Source organism: Sus scrofa, unplaced genomic scaffold (assembly GCF_000003025.6).
Source record: "Sus scrofa isolate TJ Tabasco breed Duroc unplaced genomic scaffold, Sscrofa11.1 Contig702, whole genome shotgun sequence".
Classification (NCBI taxonomy): Eukaryota; Metazoa; Chordata; class Mammalia; order Artiodactyla; family Suidae; genus Sus; species Sus scrofa.
This window is the reverse complement of record NW_018085293.1, coordinates 821157-838555: the sequence shown is the minus strand read 5'-3', so window position 1 is coordinate 838555 and position 17399 is coordinate 821157. Positions and strand designations below refer to the sequence as shown.

The 17399-nt window shown below is 53.3% G+C and overlaps 1 protein-coding gene and 2 pseudogenes across 1 annotated transcript; all 3 read right to left on the bottom strand.

Annotated features, from left to right (window-relative positions):
- Positions 1 to 2549: 2549 nt before the first annotated feature.
- LOC110259059 (transcription initiation factor TFIID subunit 11-like) lies at positions 2550 to 4589 on the bottom strand. The gene is made up of 2 exons (XM_021082354.1): positions 3431 to 4589; positions 2550 to 3168 (listed from the first exon to the last, which is right to left on the bottom strand). Exon 2 carries the CDS (start codon positions 3112 to 3114, stop codon positions 2746 to 2748), a length of 369 nt encoding a protein of 122 aa, XP_020938013.1. The 5' UTR covers positions 3115 to 3168; positions 3431 to 4589; the 3' UTR covers positions 2550 to 2745.
- Positions 4590 to 4842: 253 nt separating this feature from the next.
- LOC110259058 lies at positions 4843 to 5887 on the bottom strand (annotated as a pseudogene).
- A 1700-nt stretch (positions 5888 to 7587) lies between these two features.
- On the bottom strand, positions 7588 to 8632 carry LOC110259060 (annotated as a pseudogene).
- Positions 8633 to 17399: the final 8767 nt, after the last annotated feature.

Sequence of the window (17399 nt, the reverse complement as noted above, 5' to 3'; positions counted from 1 at the left end):
CTATTATAAGATACACTAAAATTGAGGTATACAGATTTTTTTCTTGTTTTTTTTTCCCAAATCTTTTACTGTGACAGGTAATTCTGCAGTTAAATCTGTATGAAATTTGGTGTAATTCTGCAGTTAAATCTGTATGAAATTTTCTAAGAATGAGTACTATAAATGAAACTGTTGAGTAAATTCGTATATGTATTTAAAATGATGGAGTTTCTGTTGTGGCTCATCAGGTTAAGAACCGGACATGGTGTCTGTGAGAATGAAGGCTCCATCCATGGCCTTGCTCAGTGAGTTAAGGATCTGGCATTGCTGCAAGGTGTGTAATGGGTTGCAGATGTGGTTTATATCTGGTGTTGTAGATGCTGTGGCACAGGCATGAAGCTGCATATCTGATTCAACCCCTAGCCCCCAAACTTCCACATGCTGCAGGTGCAGCCATAAAATGTTGATGTTCTTATTTATTGCCCTCTGTGTCCTTGAACCAAACTCATTACTCCCCTCATTCTGGAAAAAAAAATTTTTTACCACATTGCCAACAACCAGTGCTTTATAAACATTGTTGGTACATGACAGTCTGGTAAAAGAAATTTTGCTTCATTTTTATACTTTAATTATACACAAATAAAACTGACTTTGATAATTTATTTACATTTTAAAAATGATTTCTACTCCTTTTCATGAATTGTCTATTAATAAATTTTATGTGTTTTGATTGCTGGACTTTTTCCATAAGGATTTTATTTATTTATTATTTTACAGCTGCATTCACAGCATATAAAAGTTCCTAGGCTATGTGTCAAATTGGACCTGCAGCTGCTGGCCTATAGCAATGCTGGATCCAAGCTATGTCTGTGACCTACACCACAGCTCATGATAATGCTGGATCGTTAACCCACTAAGTCAGGTCAGGGATCAAACCATCATGGTCAGGGATTCTATTCAGTTTCCTTAACACTGAGCCACAGTGGGAACTACTCTGTATTGATTTTTTTATTATTTAATAATATACTAAGGAAGTTATTCCATTTATCATGCCTGTGGAATTATTATTTTATTCTAGCTCATTATTTGATTTTGTTGTTTCTATACTGTGCACAATATTTTTGGTCATGTAAAAATATTATGTAATTAAATCTATCAATATTTTATGCTTTTTATGTCTTGCTTAGAAAAAATTTCCACATTTCTTGTTTCCTTCTCCTTTTTCAGTCACACTTGTGGTATAGGGACACTCCTGGCACAGGGATCAATACTGAGCTGCATCTGCTATCTAAGCCATAGCTGCTACAATGCCAGATCCTTAACACACTCTGCCACGGCTGGGAATCAAACTGACAACAGAGACAATCTGAATCATTAACCACCTGTGCCACAGCATGAACATCCAGAATTTCCCTATTTCTATGTTACCAAAATATTATACCTCATTTTTTGAACAATTAAAATTTTAAGTATTTTTTTGTTTTATATTTAAATTTTTGAACCATCTACACTTTAATGTAAGGGGTTAAGTAGGGATTGAAATGTAATCATTTTTGAAGATGGTCATTTTTATAGATGTGTAATTATTTTTCCTCATGACTTGATATCCCAAATTTGTATTCTAAAATATAGTATGTGTTTGGATAAAAATCATGCCTCTATTTTTTTGGTGTTTTGTTTTGTTTTACTCTTGTACTATTTAGCATGAAATGAAATTGCATTTGATTTAAACTACACATTGAGACATTCCCATTGTGGCTCAGCAACAATGAACCTGACTAGTATCCATGAGGACAGAGGTTCGATCCCTGGCCTAGCTCAGTGGGTTAAGGTTCTGGCATGGTTCTGAGCTGTGGTGTATGTTTAAGGCATGGCTTGAATTCCATGCTGCTGTGGCTATGCCATAGGCTGCCAGTTTCAGATCCTATTGAACCTCTAGAATGGAAACTTCCACAGCTATATCCCTAAAAAAATTAAATTAAATTAAAATATGCATTGATATCTCATAAGTCTTAGTCTCCTTTATTACTACACATTATCAGAACTCTGTTTATTCTTGCATATTTATATGTTAAAGGTATTTTTCAATAAGCTAGTCTGGTACATCCTACACTTAGTATTTTTAATAACATTTGATTGAGAAAAATACTACCTATTAAGAGAATTGAGAATTCTTATCCACAAAGGGAGAAGCTATATCTGCTTAACAAAACTTCTTTTACATTCACATAGACCTGGTATATTTCATTGAGAATTAAACTGTTTGAGTGTTTTGGGTGCTATTTGATACAGTATCCTGTCATCTGGTACATTTTCAATTTGTCTGATGATTCAATGTAAGAATTTGATGTTTCACAATTTTACATAAGAAAAAATCTTCACAGGACACAATACATCCTTTTTAGTGAAAGTTCTGTAAGTACTGCAAAAAACATATAGTACTATAATCATTATATTAATCACTATGAAAACAATTTTTTCACCAAAAGTATCACTCCATTCCCCTTTCTATCACCTCCTTCTTCTAACTAGGAAAACATTTGTATTGGAAAACACTGAGTCATTAAAATTGTGACAGTATTGTCATTTGCTCTACAGATTTATTGAATTATACATGAGAAATGAAAATTGTATATATTTGGAGGGCCTTCTGTGTTGCGATTGGTTATAAAGCAACTGGAGTGAATTGGGGTGAAGTAGAGGAACAGTCTGGCTCACACGATGGAGTTGTCCTTTAGACCCACTTCACACAAAAGAACACGCCATTTACCAAGACCACCATGATGAGAAGATTAATACTTTCATAGGAGAAAGATAAACTGTGAAATATTTGGTATAGTTCCTACTCCGCCAGCGCACGAAAGCCACGAGGGTTCGCATCTTCTGGGCCTCCTCTTCATCCACTCGGGGGTTCCTCGGTCTCTGGCCCTCGGTGTCCCTTTTCAGCCTTTTGGCTGCAGGAGGCCCGCGGCCTGTGTCCGCCTCCTCTTCAGGGGCGCGCATCAGCTCCTGCGGGCGGTCCGCGGGCCGCTCACCGCCGCGGGCCGCCCGGGGGCCCGAGGGCCCGGCTGCCGTCTCTGCCGCCAGACCTGGGTCGCCCCCTTGGTCCCAGCTCGACGCGCTGGCCTTGTCCATGCCTGCCAGCCCGCAAGATCGGGCGGGGGCCGGGGATCCCTGGCCTGGGCGCGTCTGACCAGCCACAAAGGTCAGAAGAGGGAGATGCTCAAGTCTGGCTGCTGGCTTCCCGCGCACACGCACGCCCCCACTGCCGCCGTGCACGCCCCCCACAGGACGCGCTGTCCCTCCCCACACGGTGCGCCTCGCAGTGGCCAAGAACGCGGCCCCCGGAGGGTAGACTTCTCCAGCCAGGGGAGAAGAGGAACCCCCTCGGCCCAAACGCTGCACCTCCAACCCAACCCAACCAACCCACACACTGCTGGAGAGTCCCGACCTTCTAGGGGAGAAAGCTCTGGCACTTGGGCCTCCTCCTCTTCAGGGTCAGCCACGGAGAAGCGCCCTCAGGCGCGGTGCTGTGCGACGCGGTGCTGTGCGACGCGGGCTCCCGCTGCCTCCAGGGAGGGCTGCCGCCGCCTTATATAGGGCGCCGGGGCCCCGGCCCCACCCACCCGGGGGCGTCACCTGACCGCCTCAGCCCACAAGGGGTGGGCTCCTCCCACACACTCGGGGAGGGGGCGGGGAGGGGTGGGGAGACGTGGGGAGGCGGGGCGGGGCCGGAGCCCCCAGGCCAAGCTCGGTGGCTCTAGGTAGAGCGTTCCCCCAACTTTCCCCGGTGGCGGGGGTGGGGTGTGGTCGAGGGGCGGCCCGGTGGGGGGCTGCCCGGGCATGGCAGATCCAGAGGGGCCCCCGAGAAGGCAGAGCGCCAAAGCTGCCTCAGAAACCATGGCGGCGGCCAGCCGGCCAAAGATCCCGCTGGTGCCGGTCCACAGCTCCTCTCCTCCTCGGGTGCTCTCAGGACGTCCGGGCCTGGGGAGGGGCCCCCAGAAAGCCGGCAGCCTCGCTCCCCGTGGGCAGTGGGGCTGGCTGCCCGAGGACCTGGGGCCTCAGGCATGTGCCAGCCAGCACATCCTTTCCCTCCCTCCCCCCCCCCACCCGGGAGATCCGTAGGCGGGCCATTGCCTGAAGGCAATGCTTGGCAATGCCTGCCCCCCCTTCTCTTTCTCCGCCGGGTCCCTGCAAGACCCTTGTGGCTTGACCGAAGGCAACCTGGAAGGGCCACGTCTCCCAGGGCTCCTGCTCTCAGGCCGTCCCACCCCACCGTCCACCCACCGGAATCACCCCACACCGCTGCGGAGGCGGGGACGTCCAAGATCAGAGAGGGAGCCAATCCCCTCCTCACCTCCTCAGGAATAACTCGCCACCTCTTGACCCATTCCAGGTCCCACTGGGAGCCTTGCCTTGGATCTTGTGGATCTGTTCCTCCCCCATCCCCTCCCCATGTCTTTCTAAACCACTTTGGTACACCTTTGAACCTTTGTTTTTTTTTTAGCGAGTTTTTTCATTTTGGTGTTTTTTTTTTTTTTTTTTGGTGTTTTGGATTTTTGGGTTTTTTTGTTTTGTTTTGTTTTTTGGGTTTTTTTTTTTTTTTTTTTTTTTTTTTTTTTTTTTTTTTTTTTTGCCATTCCCTGTGGGTCCCAGGCTCGGGGTCGAATGGGAGCTGTAGCCACCGACCTACGCCAGAGCCCCAGCTCTGCCAGATCCCAGCCGAGTCTGGGACCTACAACACAGCTCGCGGCAACGCCGGGTCCTTAAGCCGCTGAGCGAGCGGGGCAAGGGATCGAACCCGCAACCTCATGCTTCCAAGGCGGAGTCCTTAGCCACTGAGCCATGACGGGAACTCCCATGCAGGTTTTCCAAGTGTATACTGTTTTATCTTTCGGCAGCACCCGGAAGACCGGCGACCTGCCAAGAGCCCCTGTGTCACTGCGTCCTTATCGCCAGGGAAATCAGCTCTATCCATAGGCACATTCCCTTTGAGGCGCCTTAGGCATCAGGGTCGAGCAGAGTAGACTCCGGAGTAGACGTGCCCGGGCCGGCGCTCGGGCGCTCGGGCGCTCCCCTGCTTCCTTGAGCCATTTCCCATTGCATGCGCATTTCCGGGCTGGCCTGGGGGAACCAGACCCAGAAGCCTGGTTGTGTGGGCAGAAGGGTAGCAGGGTGCGTCTTGGGGAGGGCGGAGGAGGAATCCCTCCTGGGTCTACCCACACCCACCTTGGGCTGAGACAGAGGCGAGACAGCGGGCGAGGCCCTTAGGGCCTCTGGACCACCGTCCCTCCCCGGGCCCCGGGCCTAGAAGAACAAGATCTTCTTGTGCTTGGTGCTGGGCATTCGGCCCCGGGAGCGTAACCTGCGCACAGCCTCCCTCAGATGCTTGGGTTGGAGCGGGGGTGTCTCCCCCCACTTCTCACACACGTCCAGGGCCTCTTCCACGACCTCCCCGACGAAGACCTTGGCCACTCCGGACATGGCAATGACGACGTTCTGGCCCACCGCCGAGCCAGCCACGCTCTGGATCAGACGTTTCATGGTTGCCCTGGGGAAGGCTGACCTGCGATACACTTCGTAACGGTCCAGCTGCTCCTGGCTCATGGAAGCCACGAGGGTTCGCATCTTCTGGGCCTCCTCTTCATCCACTCGGGGGTTCCTCGGTCTCTGGCCCTCGGTGTCCCTTTTCAGCCTTTTGGCTGCAGGAGGCCCGCGGCCTGTGTCCGCCTCCTCTTCAGGGGCGCGCATCAGCTCCTGCGGGCGGTCCGCGGGCCGCTCACCGCCGCGGGCCGCCCGGGGGCCCGAGGGCCCGGCTGCCGTCTCTGCCGCCAGACCTGGGTCGCCCCCTTGGTCCCAGCTCGACGCGCTGGCCTTGTCCATGCCTGCCAGCCCGCAAGATCGGGCGGGGGCCGGGGATCCCTGGCCTGGGCGCGTCTGACCAGCCACAAAGGTCAGAAGAGGGAGATGCTCAAGTCTGGCTGCTGGCTTCCCGCGCACACGCACGCCCCCACTGCCGCCGTGCACGCCCCCCACAGGACGCGCTGTCCCTCCCCACACGGTGCGCCTCGCAGTGGCCAAGAACGCGGCCCCCGGAGGGTAGACTTCTCCAGCCAGGGGAGAAGAGGAACCCCCTCGGCCCAAACGCTGCACCTCCAACCCAACCCAACCAACCCACACACTGCTGGAGAGTCCCGACCTTCTAGGGGAGAAAGCTCTGGCACTTGGGCCTCCTCCTCTTCAGGGTCAGCCACGGAGAAGCGCCCTCAGGCGCGGTGCTGTGCGACGCGGTGCTGTGCGACGCGGGCTCCCGCTGCCTCCAGGGAGGGCTGCCGCCGCCTTATATAGGGCGCCGGGGCCCCGGCCCCACCCACCCGGGGGCGTCACCTGACCGCCTCAGCCCACAAGGGGTGGGCTCCTCCCACACACTCGGGGAGGGGGCGGGGAGGGGTGGGGAGACGTGGGGAGGCGGGGCGGGGCCGGAGCCCCCAGGCCAAGCTCGGTGGCTCTAGGTAGAGCGTTCCCCCAACTTTCCCCGGTGGCGGGGGTGGGGTGTGGTCGAGGGGCGGCCCGGTGGGGGGCTGCCCGGGCATGGCAGATCCAGAGGGGCCCCCGAGAAGGCAGAGCGCCAAAGCTGCCTCAGAAACCATGGCGGCGGCCAGCCGGCCAAAGATCCCGCTGGTGCCGGTCCACAGCTCCTCTCCTCCTCGGGTGCTCTCAGGACGTCCGGGCCTGGGGAGGGGCCCCCAGAAAGCCGGCAGCCTCGCTCCCCGTGGGCAGTGGGGCTGGCTGCCCGAGGACCTGGGGCCTCAGGCATGTGCCAGCCAGCACATCCTTTCCCTCCCTCCCCCCCCCCACCCGGGAGATCCGTAGGCGGGCCATTGCCTGAAGGCAATGCTTGGCAATGCCTGCCCCCCCTTCTCTTTCTCCGCCGGGTCCCTGCAAGACCCTTGTGGCTTGACCGAAGGCAACCTGGAAGGGCCACGTCTCCCAGGGCTCCTGCTCTCAGGCCGTCCCACCCCACCGTCCACCCACCGGAATCACCCCACACCGCTGCGGAGGCGGGGACGTCCAAGATCAGAGAGGGAGCCAATCCCCTCCTCACCTCCTCAGGAATAACTCGCCACCTCTTGACCCATTCCAGGTCCCACTGGGAGCCTTGCCTTGGATCTTGTGGATCTGTTCCTCCCCCATCCCCTCCCCATGTCTTTCTAAACCACTTTGGTACACCTTTGAACCTTTGTTTTTTTTTTAGCGAGTTTTTTCATTTTGGTGTTTTTTTTTTTTTTTTTGGTGTTTTGGATTTTTGGGTTTTTTTGTTTTGTTTTGTTTTTTGGGTTTTTTTTTTTTTTTTTTTTTTTTTTTTTTTTTTTTTTTTTTGCCATTCCCTGTGGGTCCCAGGCTCGGGGTCGAATGGGAGCTGTAGCCACCGACCTACTCCAGAGCCCCAGCTCTGCCAGATCCCAGCCGAGTCTGGGACCTACAACACAGCTCGCGGCAACGCCGGGTCCTTAAGCCGCTGAGCGAGCGGGGCAAGGGATCGAACCCGCAACCTCATGCTTCCAAGGCGGAGTCCTTAGCCACTGAGCCATGACGGGAACTCCCATGCAGGTTTTCCAAGTGTATACTGTTTTATCTTTCGGCAGCACCCGGAAGACCGGCGACCTGCCAAGAGCCCCTGTGTCACTGCGTCCTTATCGCCAGGGAAATCAGCTCTATCCATAGGCACATTCCCTTTGAGGCGCCTTAGGCATCAGGGTCGAGCAGAGTAGACTCCGGAGTAGACGTGCCCGGGCCGGCGCTCGGGCGCTCGGGCGCTCCCCTGCTTCCTTGAGCCATTTCCCATTGCATGCGCATTTCCGGGCTGGCCTGGGGGAACCAGACCCAGAAGCCTGGTTGTGTGGGCAGAAGGGTAGCAGGGTGCGTCTTGGGGAGGGCGGAGGAGGAATCCCTCCTGGGTCTACCCACACCCACCTTGGGCTGAGACAGAGGCGAGACAGCGGGCGAGGCCCTTAGGGCCTCTGGACCACCGTCCCTCCCCGGGCCCCGGGCCTAGAAGAACAAGATCTTCTTGTGCTTGGTGCTGGGCATTCGGCCCCGGGAGCGTAACCTGCGCACAGCCTCCCTCAGATGCTTGGGTTGGAGCGGGGGTGTCTCCCCCCACTTCTCACACACGTCCAGGGCCTCTTCCACGACCTCCCCGACGAAGACCTTGGCCACTCCGGACATGGCAATGACGACGTTCTGGCCCACCGCCGAGCCAGCCACGCTCTGGATCAGACGTTTCATGGTTGCCCTGGGGAAGGCTGACCTGCGATACACTTCGTAACGGTCCAGCTGCTCCTGGCTCATGGAAGCCACGAGGGTTCGCATCTTCTGGGCCTCCTCTTCATCCACTCGGGGGTTCCTCGGTCTCTGGCCCTCGGTGTCCCTTTTCAGCCTTTTGGCTGCAGGAGGCCCGCGGCCTGTGTCCGCCTCCTCTTCAGGGGCGCGCATCAGCTCCTGCGGGCGGTCCGCGGGCCGCTCACCGCCGCGGGCCGCCCGGGGGCCCGAGGGCCCGGCTGCCGTCTCTGCCGCCAGACCTGGGTCGCCCCCTTGGTCCCAGCTCGACGCGCTGGCCTTGTCCATGCCTGCCAGCCCGCAAGATCGGGCGGGGGCCGGGGATCCCTGGCCTGGGCGCGTCTGACCAGCCACAAAGGTCAGAAGAGGGAGATGCTCAAGTCTGGCTGCTGGCTTCCCGCGCACACGCACGCCCCCACTGCCGCCGTGCACGCCCCCCACAGGACGCGCTGTCCCTCCCCACACGGTGCGCCTCGCAGTGGCCAAGAACGCGGCCCCCGGAGGGTAGACTTCTCCAGCCAGGGGAGAAGAGGAACCCCCTCGGCCCAAACGCTGCACCTCCAACCCAACCCAACCAACCCACACACTGCTGGAGAGTCCCGACCTTCTAGGGGAGAAAGCTCTGGCACTTGGGCCTCCTCCTCTTCAGGGTCAGCCACGGAGAAGCGCCCTCAGGCGCGGTGCTGTGCGACGCGGTGCTGTGCGACGCGGGCTCCCGCTGCCTCCAGGGAGGGCTGCCGCCGCCTTATATAGGGCGCCGGGGCCCCGGCCCCACCCACCCGGGGGCGTCACCTGACCGCCTCAGCCCACAAGGGGTGGGCTCCTCCCACACACTCGGGGAGGGGGCGGGGAGGGGTGGGGAGACGTGGGGAGGCGGGGCGGGGCCGGAGCCCCCAGGCCAAGCTCGGTGGCTCTAGGTAGAGCGTTCCCCCAACTTTCCCCGGTGGCGGGGGTGGGGTGTGGTCGAGGGGCGGCCCGGTGGGGGGCTGCCCGGGCATGGCAGATCCAGAGGGGCCCCCGAGAAGGCAGAGCGCCAAAGCTGCCTCAGAATCCTCTTAAGCGATTAGTCAGCTCATTTTCTGTTATCTTACTTAGGCCAAGAGCAGGCACTCAAGGGCCTATTTTTCGTCGTTTCACCTAGTTGCATACAGAGAGCAGGCCCTGGAACAGCAAGAAGTGTCACCTTCTACCTATTTACTTGCAGGGAATCAGGTCTGGAATTCGGGGGCATCTAGGGCTTTTTAGGAAGCTGGAGTTAGTGCTATTTACTACCTTCTTGTTGTCTTGGAGTGTTAGGCTGCGTTTTAATCTTTAATCCCCACTTCTTCTCTTGTTAATAATTCTAATCTTCGAACTGGTAAGGCTACAGGTCAGTTTCTCCTTGGCTTTGAAGGCCTTGGTACTGTTCCCTAAACACCATGATCTGAACTGCGCTCACTCATTCTCTAACAAGGGCAACAAACCTATTAATTAAGGAAGGCCCAACTGTAAGCAAAGGAGCAGGACCACTAGGGTTCCCTTCAGAGCAGAAAGCAGGGTGGTCATCCAAGGACACCTGTTGAACCATCCTTCAAACCATCCCTTGTCAGCCTCTCTTTCCCTTTGATGTCTCTCTAACCTTTCTCTAAGCTTGCTCATGAAGTCTCTGATGGCTCTCGAGTGATCCACATAGAATCAACATTCTTCTTTTAAGGCTGCACATAACCCACCTTCTTTTAGAAACAGCAGATCTAATCCCCTCTGGTTCTGTAGAACCACTTCAGACCAAGAAGTCAGGGTTTCTTCTAGGTTGCTAACAGATTCCTCTAAGGCTCGGAGATCTTCTGTCATGGCCGCATGTAGCTCACCAAGTCCTTTTTCTAGCTGCTGTGGTCCTGTGATCAGGGCAGCTGTCCCTGTCCCCACACCGGCCATCCCTAATCCAAGTATAATGGCTAGGGTGAGGGTCACAGGCTCTCTTTTTGAGCGGGTAGGCCGATAGTCATACTCATCGATGACTACTTCCTCAGGATGGTAGTATACCTGGGGGATGAGCTGGACCATGACACAGAAATCTTTGGATTGGTTAAAGACTGTGGTAGAAACACAGGGAGTTAACCCAGTATTGCATGCCCACCACCTGTTATAACCAGGTACTAAATACTGATTTTCTGAGGCCTGCTCATAAACCATAGTACTATTGCAAAGGTGTTGGTGGGATGGGGAGCTTTTCCTATGCATGTCCCCTTCCCGGAAACTTCAGTGAGGGTAAGCTTATTTCGGGACCCCCATGTACATTGATTTCTATGCTTTTTAGTCACATCGAATTTCCCTTCTCTAGCCATTCCCTCATAATAAGGAGGCCCTGAGGATAGACAAAGCCAACAAGAAGAAGTGGCATCGGGGTCCGTGGAGGTGATGGCTTGGAAAGCTCCCTGGATGAGCCTGAAGAGTCTCTGTCCTGTCTTAACAGGAACACCCGGGGAGTTTCTAGGCATGTTGGTAGGAATCAATCCAGTGGTACCGTTGTCAGGCAGCTGTGTTATGTCAGGCCGCAGCGAGGTTAATTGGGGCACCAGCAAGTTGTGTGGTGGCTCCAGGGCCGGAGGCCCCTGTTCAGCCAGTACTTTGTTGGATCCCACTGCCACTGGGGGTTCCGTCCCCGTCTCTATCCTAAGGCAAATGGTTAAAGTGGACCCTGCTCCCCCTCCATATTTATAAAAAACTATTCCCCAGCTCATACCATTTATCCACTTTTGAATATTTTCCTGTTTCCCTTTTTCAGTGAAACTTATCTTTAGATAGTCTAAGTCTGATGGGGAACAGCTCTTATCTTTATATAGTTCCATCACTTTGTACTTGCCCAGGCCGGAATTGACAAAGGAGAATTTTACCCGGTCCTGGAGAGAGATTGGCCATTTCCAGTCTCCATCATTGGAGGTGACGCAGCTCCATCTCCTACAGAAGGATTCCCCAGAACCCCCGACAGTATTTCCCTTTCTCTGTGCCTGGGCAGCAATAGAACCCATAACTACGGACTAGGTTGGGAGGTGTGCTTTTAGCAGCGGGGTTAATCAATCAGAGGCAGAAATGCAGTTCAGGCCACCAGGTGCCTCTAGGAGCGACACCTCCGGTGCTATTAACAGTGACACCCGTATCAGGGTCAATAATCAGTCAGGTAAGGGATGAGGGTCTATGGGGGTTTGAGCCATCTATAAGGCATTTACTACTGGCCTGGAAAGTTATTGTTAGACTAAGGAACCAGGCGATGGAGGCGAAGCTTAAGGGGATTCTCAGTCTTTTCAGCTCTCCACCCCGAGTGGGGAGGTGGCGCCAGCTTGACATGGGATGCATGGATCCAGGTGGAGATTCCTTCAACTTTCACAGCCATTGGTGTGGTCAAAAGTATGAGATAAGGGCCCTTCCACCGAGTCTCGAGGTTTCCTGCGCGGTGGCATCTAACATAGACTGAATCTCCAACTTGGAAGCAATGTGGAACTTGCAAGTCTCCTTCTCCTGAGTAGGCCTCCCAGAGCTGCTTCCACGCTCGCTGCCTCACCCACTTGAGCGCCTTGAGCCTAGAGAACAAAGGCTGGGAAAGTAGCACATCAGCAATATGTACAGAGGCAATTTCTACCAATGGGGGGGGCCCCATAGAGCAATTCATAGGGGGTCAGCCCAAACTGTCCAGGGGTGTTCCTAACCCTGAAGAGCACAAAAGGCAGGAGAGCTATCCAATCATTAATGCCAGTCTCTGTGGTCAATTTGGTGAGGGTCTCTTTAATGGTTCTATTCATCCTCTCTACCTCTCCTGAGCTTTGGGGTCTGTATGCACAATGCAATTTCCAATCAATCCCCAATGTCTTGGCCAGTCCCTGACTTACCTGGGCAACAAAAGCTGGACCATTGTCTGACCCTATTACTTTAGGTATTCCAAATCTTGGAAAAATTTCCTCCAATACTTTCTTAGCCACCAAGGTTGAAGTCTCCTTCTTAGAAGGATAAGCCTCTACCCATCCTGAAAAGGTGTCTACAAAAGCCAATAGATATTTGTTTCCGTATTTAGCTGGCTTTACCTCAGTGAAGTCCACTTCCCAGTGAGCGCCTGGGTGGCTTCCCCTTAGTCTCTTTCCCGGAGGCATTCTGGAAGGATTAGCATTAACCAGCTGGCAAGGCACACAATGTTTGACCACCGAGTCAGCCACTCCCGGTAGTCTCAGAACATGATAAGGGGATGTTCTGACCAACTGTTGCAGATGTTTAGCTCCTAGGTGGGTTAGATGATGCATCTGTTGGACATACTCTAACCCTTCTTTGTGGGGTAGGATATCCTTCCCGTCTGAGGTATAGCAGGTCCCCTCTGGGATCCTAGAGAACCGGTCTATCTTCTTTATCTCCTGCCAGTCTTCTAGGCTGTACTGCCATCCGGGTTCTGGGGCTTTGGACGTTTCCATTATAGGCAGAAGGTTAACACCCTGGGCTGCCTGCTTGGTGACCTGGTTGGCCATCTGGTTTCCTTTCGAGATGAGATCTTTGGCTTTCTGATGCCCAAGGCAATGTATAATGGCTAGCCTTTTTGGCAAATGTAAGGCCTCCAACAAGCTTAGAATTTCTTCTTTGTTCTTGACTTCCCTCCCTGTTGAGGTAAGCAACCCCCTTTGTTTATAGATGGCCCCGTGCACCTGCGCAGTCACAAAGGCATACCTGCTGTCCGTATAAATGTTTATGGATTTCCCTTCGGCCAGCCGCAAAGCTTGCATGAGGGCCACGAGCTCAGCCTTTTGTGCTGAAATCCCTTCCGGCAGGCTTCTGGCCCAGATTGTGCGGGTCCCACCCACTACCGCCCCCCCAGCCATCCTCTTACCTTCCACCACATAGCTGCTCCCATCAGTGAACCAGGTCAGCACTTCTCCAGTCAGCGGTATGTCTGTAAGGTCCTTGTGGACCCCAGTCTCCTCAATCAATAGTTGTTGGCAATCATGAGTCACTGGTTCATCAGTCTCTTCAGGCAGAAGAGTGGCAGGGTTGAGAGCGGCTGGTGGAGTGAACGTGATCCTCTCTGTGAGAAGCAGGCTTTGATAGTGGGTCATGCAGGCGTTGGTCATCCATCTGTCTGGGGGCTGCCGGACGATGTTCTCCAACGCATGGGGGGCTATTATAGTTATATTCTGTCCCAAAGTCAATTTGTCAGCGTCCTTGACCAGTATGGCCATGGCTGCGATAGCCTTCAGGCATACGGGCCAACCACTGGCTACAGGATCTAACTTCTTTGACAGGTAGTCAACAGGTCTCCTCCATGGTCCTAGGGATTGGGTTAAAACTCCCTGGGCTACCCCCTTACGCTCATCCACATAAAGGGTAAAGGGTTTAGTTACATCAGGGAGGGCCAGAGCAGGTGCGCTCAGCAGGGCCTTTTTGATAGCATCAAATGCCTTCTGGTGCTTAGGAGCGCAGGAGAACTCCCCTTTTTCTTTGGTTAGCGGGTAGAGTGGGGCTGCTAAGGTCGCAAACCCCGGGATCCACAGTCAGCAAAATCCAGCTGTCCCCAAAAACTCTCTCACTTGTTTGGCTGTAGTTGGGACCAGTATCTGGACTACAGTTCTCTTCCGTGCCTCCGTCAGCCATCGCTGCCCGTCCCGCAGACTTTACCCCAAGTATGTTACCTCTCTCCTGCAAATCTGGGCCTTTTTAGCTGAGGCTCGGTAGCCTAGGTAAGACAATTCCAGTAGTAGTGCCTTCGTACCTTCTAAGCAGTCCTGTTTGGTGGCTCCCGCTAGAAGCAGGTCATCCACGTACTGGAGGAGGGTCACCTGGGGGTGTTGGATCCTGAAGTTGGCCAGATCTCTATGTAGGGCTTCGTCAAAGATGGTCGGGGAGTTTTTGAACCCTTGGGGCAGTCGGGTCCAGGTGAGCTGTCCGGTTCTTCCCGTACCTGGATCCCTCCACTCAAAGGCAAAAAGTGGTTGGCTAGTGGGGTGTAATCTCAGGCAGAAGAAGGCATCTTTTAAGTCCAATACTGTGTACCAGTTCCGTTCAGGCGGGAGAGCGCTCAAGAGGTTATAAGAATTCGGGACCGTTGGGTGTATGTCCTGCACCCTTTTATTGACCTCTCTCAAGTCCTGTACTGGTCGATAATCATTGGTCCCAGGCTTCCTAACCGGTAGCAGGGGAGTATTCCAAGGGGATCGGACAGGAACTAGGATGCCCTGTTGGATTAATCTTTGAACATGCAGGAGTTCCCGTCGTGGCGCAGTGGTTAACGAATCCGACTAGGAACCATGAGGTTGCGGGTTCGGTCCCTGCCCTTGCTCAGTGGGTTAACGATCTGGAGTTGCCGTGAGCTGTGGTGTAGGTTGCAGACACGGCTCGGATCCTGCGTTGCTGTGGCTCTGGCGTAGGCTGGCGGCTACAGCTCCGATTCGACCCCTAGCCTGGGAACCTCCATATGCCGCAGGAGCGGCCCAAAGAAATAGCAAAAGGACAAAAAAGAAAAAAAAATAGTAAAGCTTTAAAAAAAAAAAAATCTTTGAACATGCGGCCAAATTCCTTCTCGAGCCTCTCTACTCAAGGGGTACTGTCTGACTGATACTGGTGTAGCACTGGCCTTCAGCTGAATAACCTGTGGGGGAACTTGCTTTGCCAAACCCATTCCTGTGGTTCCTGCCCCAGCTTGGGGAAACTGCTCCAACCAGGACTGTATATCTTGATCAGGCTTTACTAGGGGAGAATATAGTCAATATTCATCATCTAATTGGAGGGTCAACACAGTGATGGGTTTGCGATTCGCAGAAACTTCTGGTTTTCCTTGTTCAAAAGAAATTTGAGGAGTTCCCGTCATGGAGCAGTGGTTAACGAATCCGACTAGGAACCATGAGGTCGCGGGTTCGGTCCCTGCCCTTGCTCAGTGGGTTAACGATCTGGCGTTGCCGCGAGCTGTGGTGTACGTTGCAGACGCGGCTCGGATCCCGCGTTGCTGTGGCTCTGGCGTAGGCCGGTGGCTACAGCTCCGATTCAACCCCTAGCCTGGGAACCTCCATATGCCGCGGGAGCGGCCCAAGAAATAGCAACAACAACAATAAAGGACAAAAAAAAAAAAAAAAAAAAAAAAAAAAAAAAAGGAAATTTGAGCTCCCATCTTGGTCAGTAAGTCTCTACCTAGGAGGGGTATTGGGCACTCAGGGATGACCAGAAACGAGTGGGTTACCCATCCCACTCCCAAGTCAACGGTTCTTCGGGTAGTCCATGGATACTGCCATTGCCCTGTGGCACCCATCACCCAGGATTTTTTATCTTTCAGTTTTCCTAATGGCTGTAGCAGTACTGAATGCTCCGCTCTGATATCAACCAGGAACTCAATTGGTTGCCCCTTCACCTTCAAAGTTACTCTGGGCTCGGGGAGGGGGTCCGAACCCCGTCTCCCCTAATCTTTATCTTCTTCCAGAGCTAGGACCTTCGGTCCTTTGTTTCCCATCTTGGGGCAGTCCCTTGCCCAGTGTCCTTTTTCTTTACAATACACACACTGGTCCTTGTCGAGTGGGGTCCTATTGCCCAGGTTCCCTGACTGTCTAGGGCCTGCCCTAATTTTCCTAAAATCTCTCTCTCTCTCCCTGCTTCTCTTCCCTTCAACCACTGCGGCCAAGATCTTAGTCAAATTCTTCTCTTGCCGTCTATCACGTCTTTCCTCCCTTTCTTCTCTCTCCTTTTCTTTTCTCGGTTCCTTCTCCTCTTCTGTCTCCCTTCTGTAATACACCTTATCTGCCTCTTTCACTAGATCATGTAACAGCCTCCTGTAACCCTTCCAGTCTCCTAAGTTTCTTTCTGATATCCAGAGCTGACTGCCCTATGAAGTCCAGGGCCACTGAGGCTTTTTGGGCCTCTGAGGTAGGATCAAAAGGGGTGAACCGCCTGAAGGCTTCCATGAGCCTCTCAAGAAATACCAAGGGAGGTTCGTTCAGTCCCTGCATCACCTCTCTTACCTTAGCCAAATTAGTGGGCCATCTTGAGGTGCCCCAGAGACCCGCCACCAGAGCCTGGTGATAGATTTTCAAGCTCTCCCTACCTTCAGCCGTGTTGTAGTCCCAACTGGGGCGAGTCAAGGGAAATCCCATGTCAATCTCATTTTGCAACTGCGTGGGTCGCCCGTTGGCCCCAGGAACATTTTTTTCTAGCCTCTAACAGAATTCTCTCTCGCTCCTCGGTTGTGAAGAGTGTCTGCAGCAGCTGTTGACAATCATCCCAAGTAGGCTGGTGAGAGAACATAAGGGACTCCACCAACCCCACGAGGCATTGGGGATCCTCCGAGAAAGGGGGATGGTTAGTTTTCCAATTATAGAGATCTGCAGAAGAAAAGGGCCAATACTGGAGGGGCTGCAATTGACCCCCCAGCATGGAAGGGCCATAGGTGCGCAGCGGTAATGTCATGATCTTGTCTGTCCGCTCCGGGGTGGCGCCCCTCTGGCTCCGAGTCCCAGCAGCAGGTCCCTCCACCGCTGGAGCTCCAGGAGGGGCAGAGGGTCCCCTCGCAGCACCCTGTGCCGGATAAGGGGGTGGGGGTGGGGGAACAGCTTGGGGTTCCGGCCAAATCAGCGGCTCCTCAATCTTGGGGTAGATATGAGGAGAGGGCTTGACTTTTTCAGCCGAGTGTTTGTTTTTCTCTCCAAGAGCCAGAACTTGGGGACCTGGTTTTCTTGATTTATTTAGCCATGGCTTAACCTATGGTGGAGGATCTTCTGCCAAATCTTGCCACGTAAGGATATAGGGCTCCTGATCAGGATGAGAGCCGGGTTCAGTCTGAAAAATAATTGCTTTAACAGCCAGGATAATCTCAGAATTAAAGATCTCCACTGATGACCATCCAACATTGAATGTTGGCCATTCAGAGGCACAGAAAGTCTGCCAAGGTCCCTTCTTAACCTGAACTGACAAATTATGAGCCCTGGATTTAACTTCAGTCCAATGGTCGAGAGTCAAACTAAGGGGGGGGGTCATCACCGTCTGTCCCATATTAAAACTATAGACAAGGACGCACAAGACAAAGGCACACGAAACAGAAACAAACAGATCCAGACACATGCGACCCGTCCACGTCTTCCACAAGCAGG

Coding starts and splice junctions, on each gene's coding strand:
- LOC110259059 (XM_021082354.1), bottom strand. CDS start 3,114: ATGGACAAGGCCAGCGCGTCGAGCTGGGACCAAGGGGGCGACCCAGGT.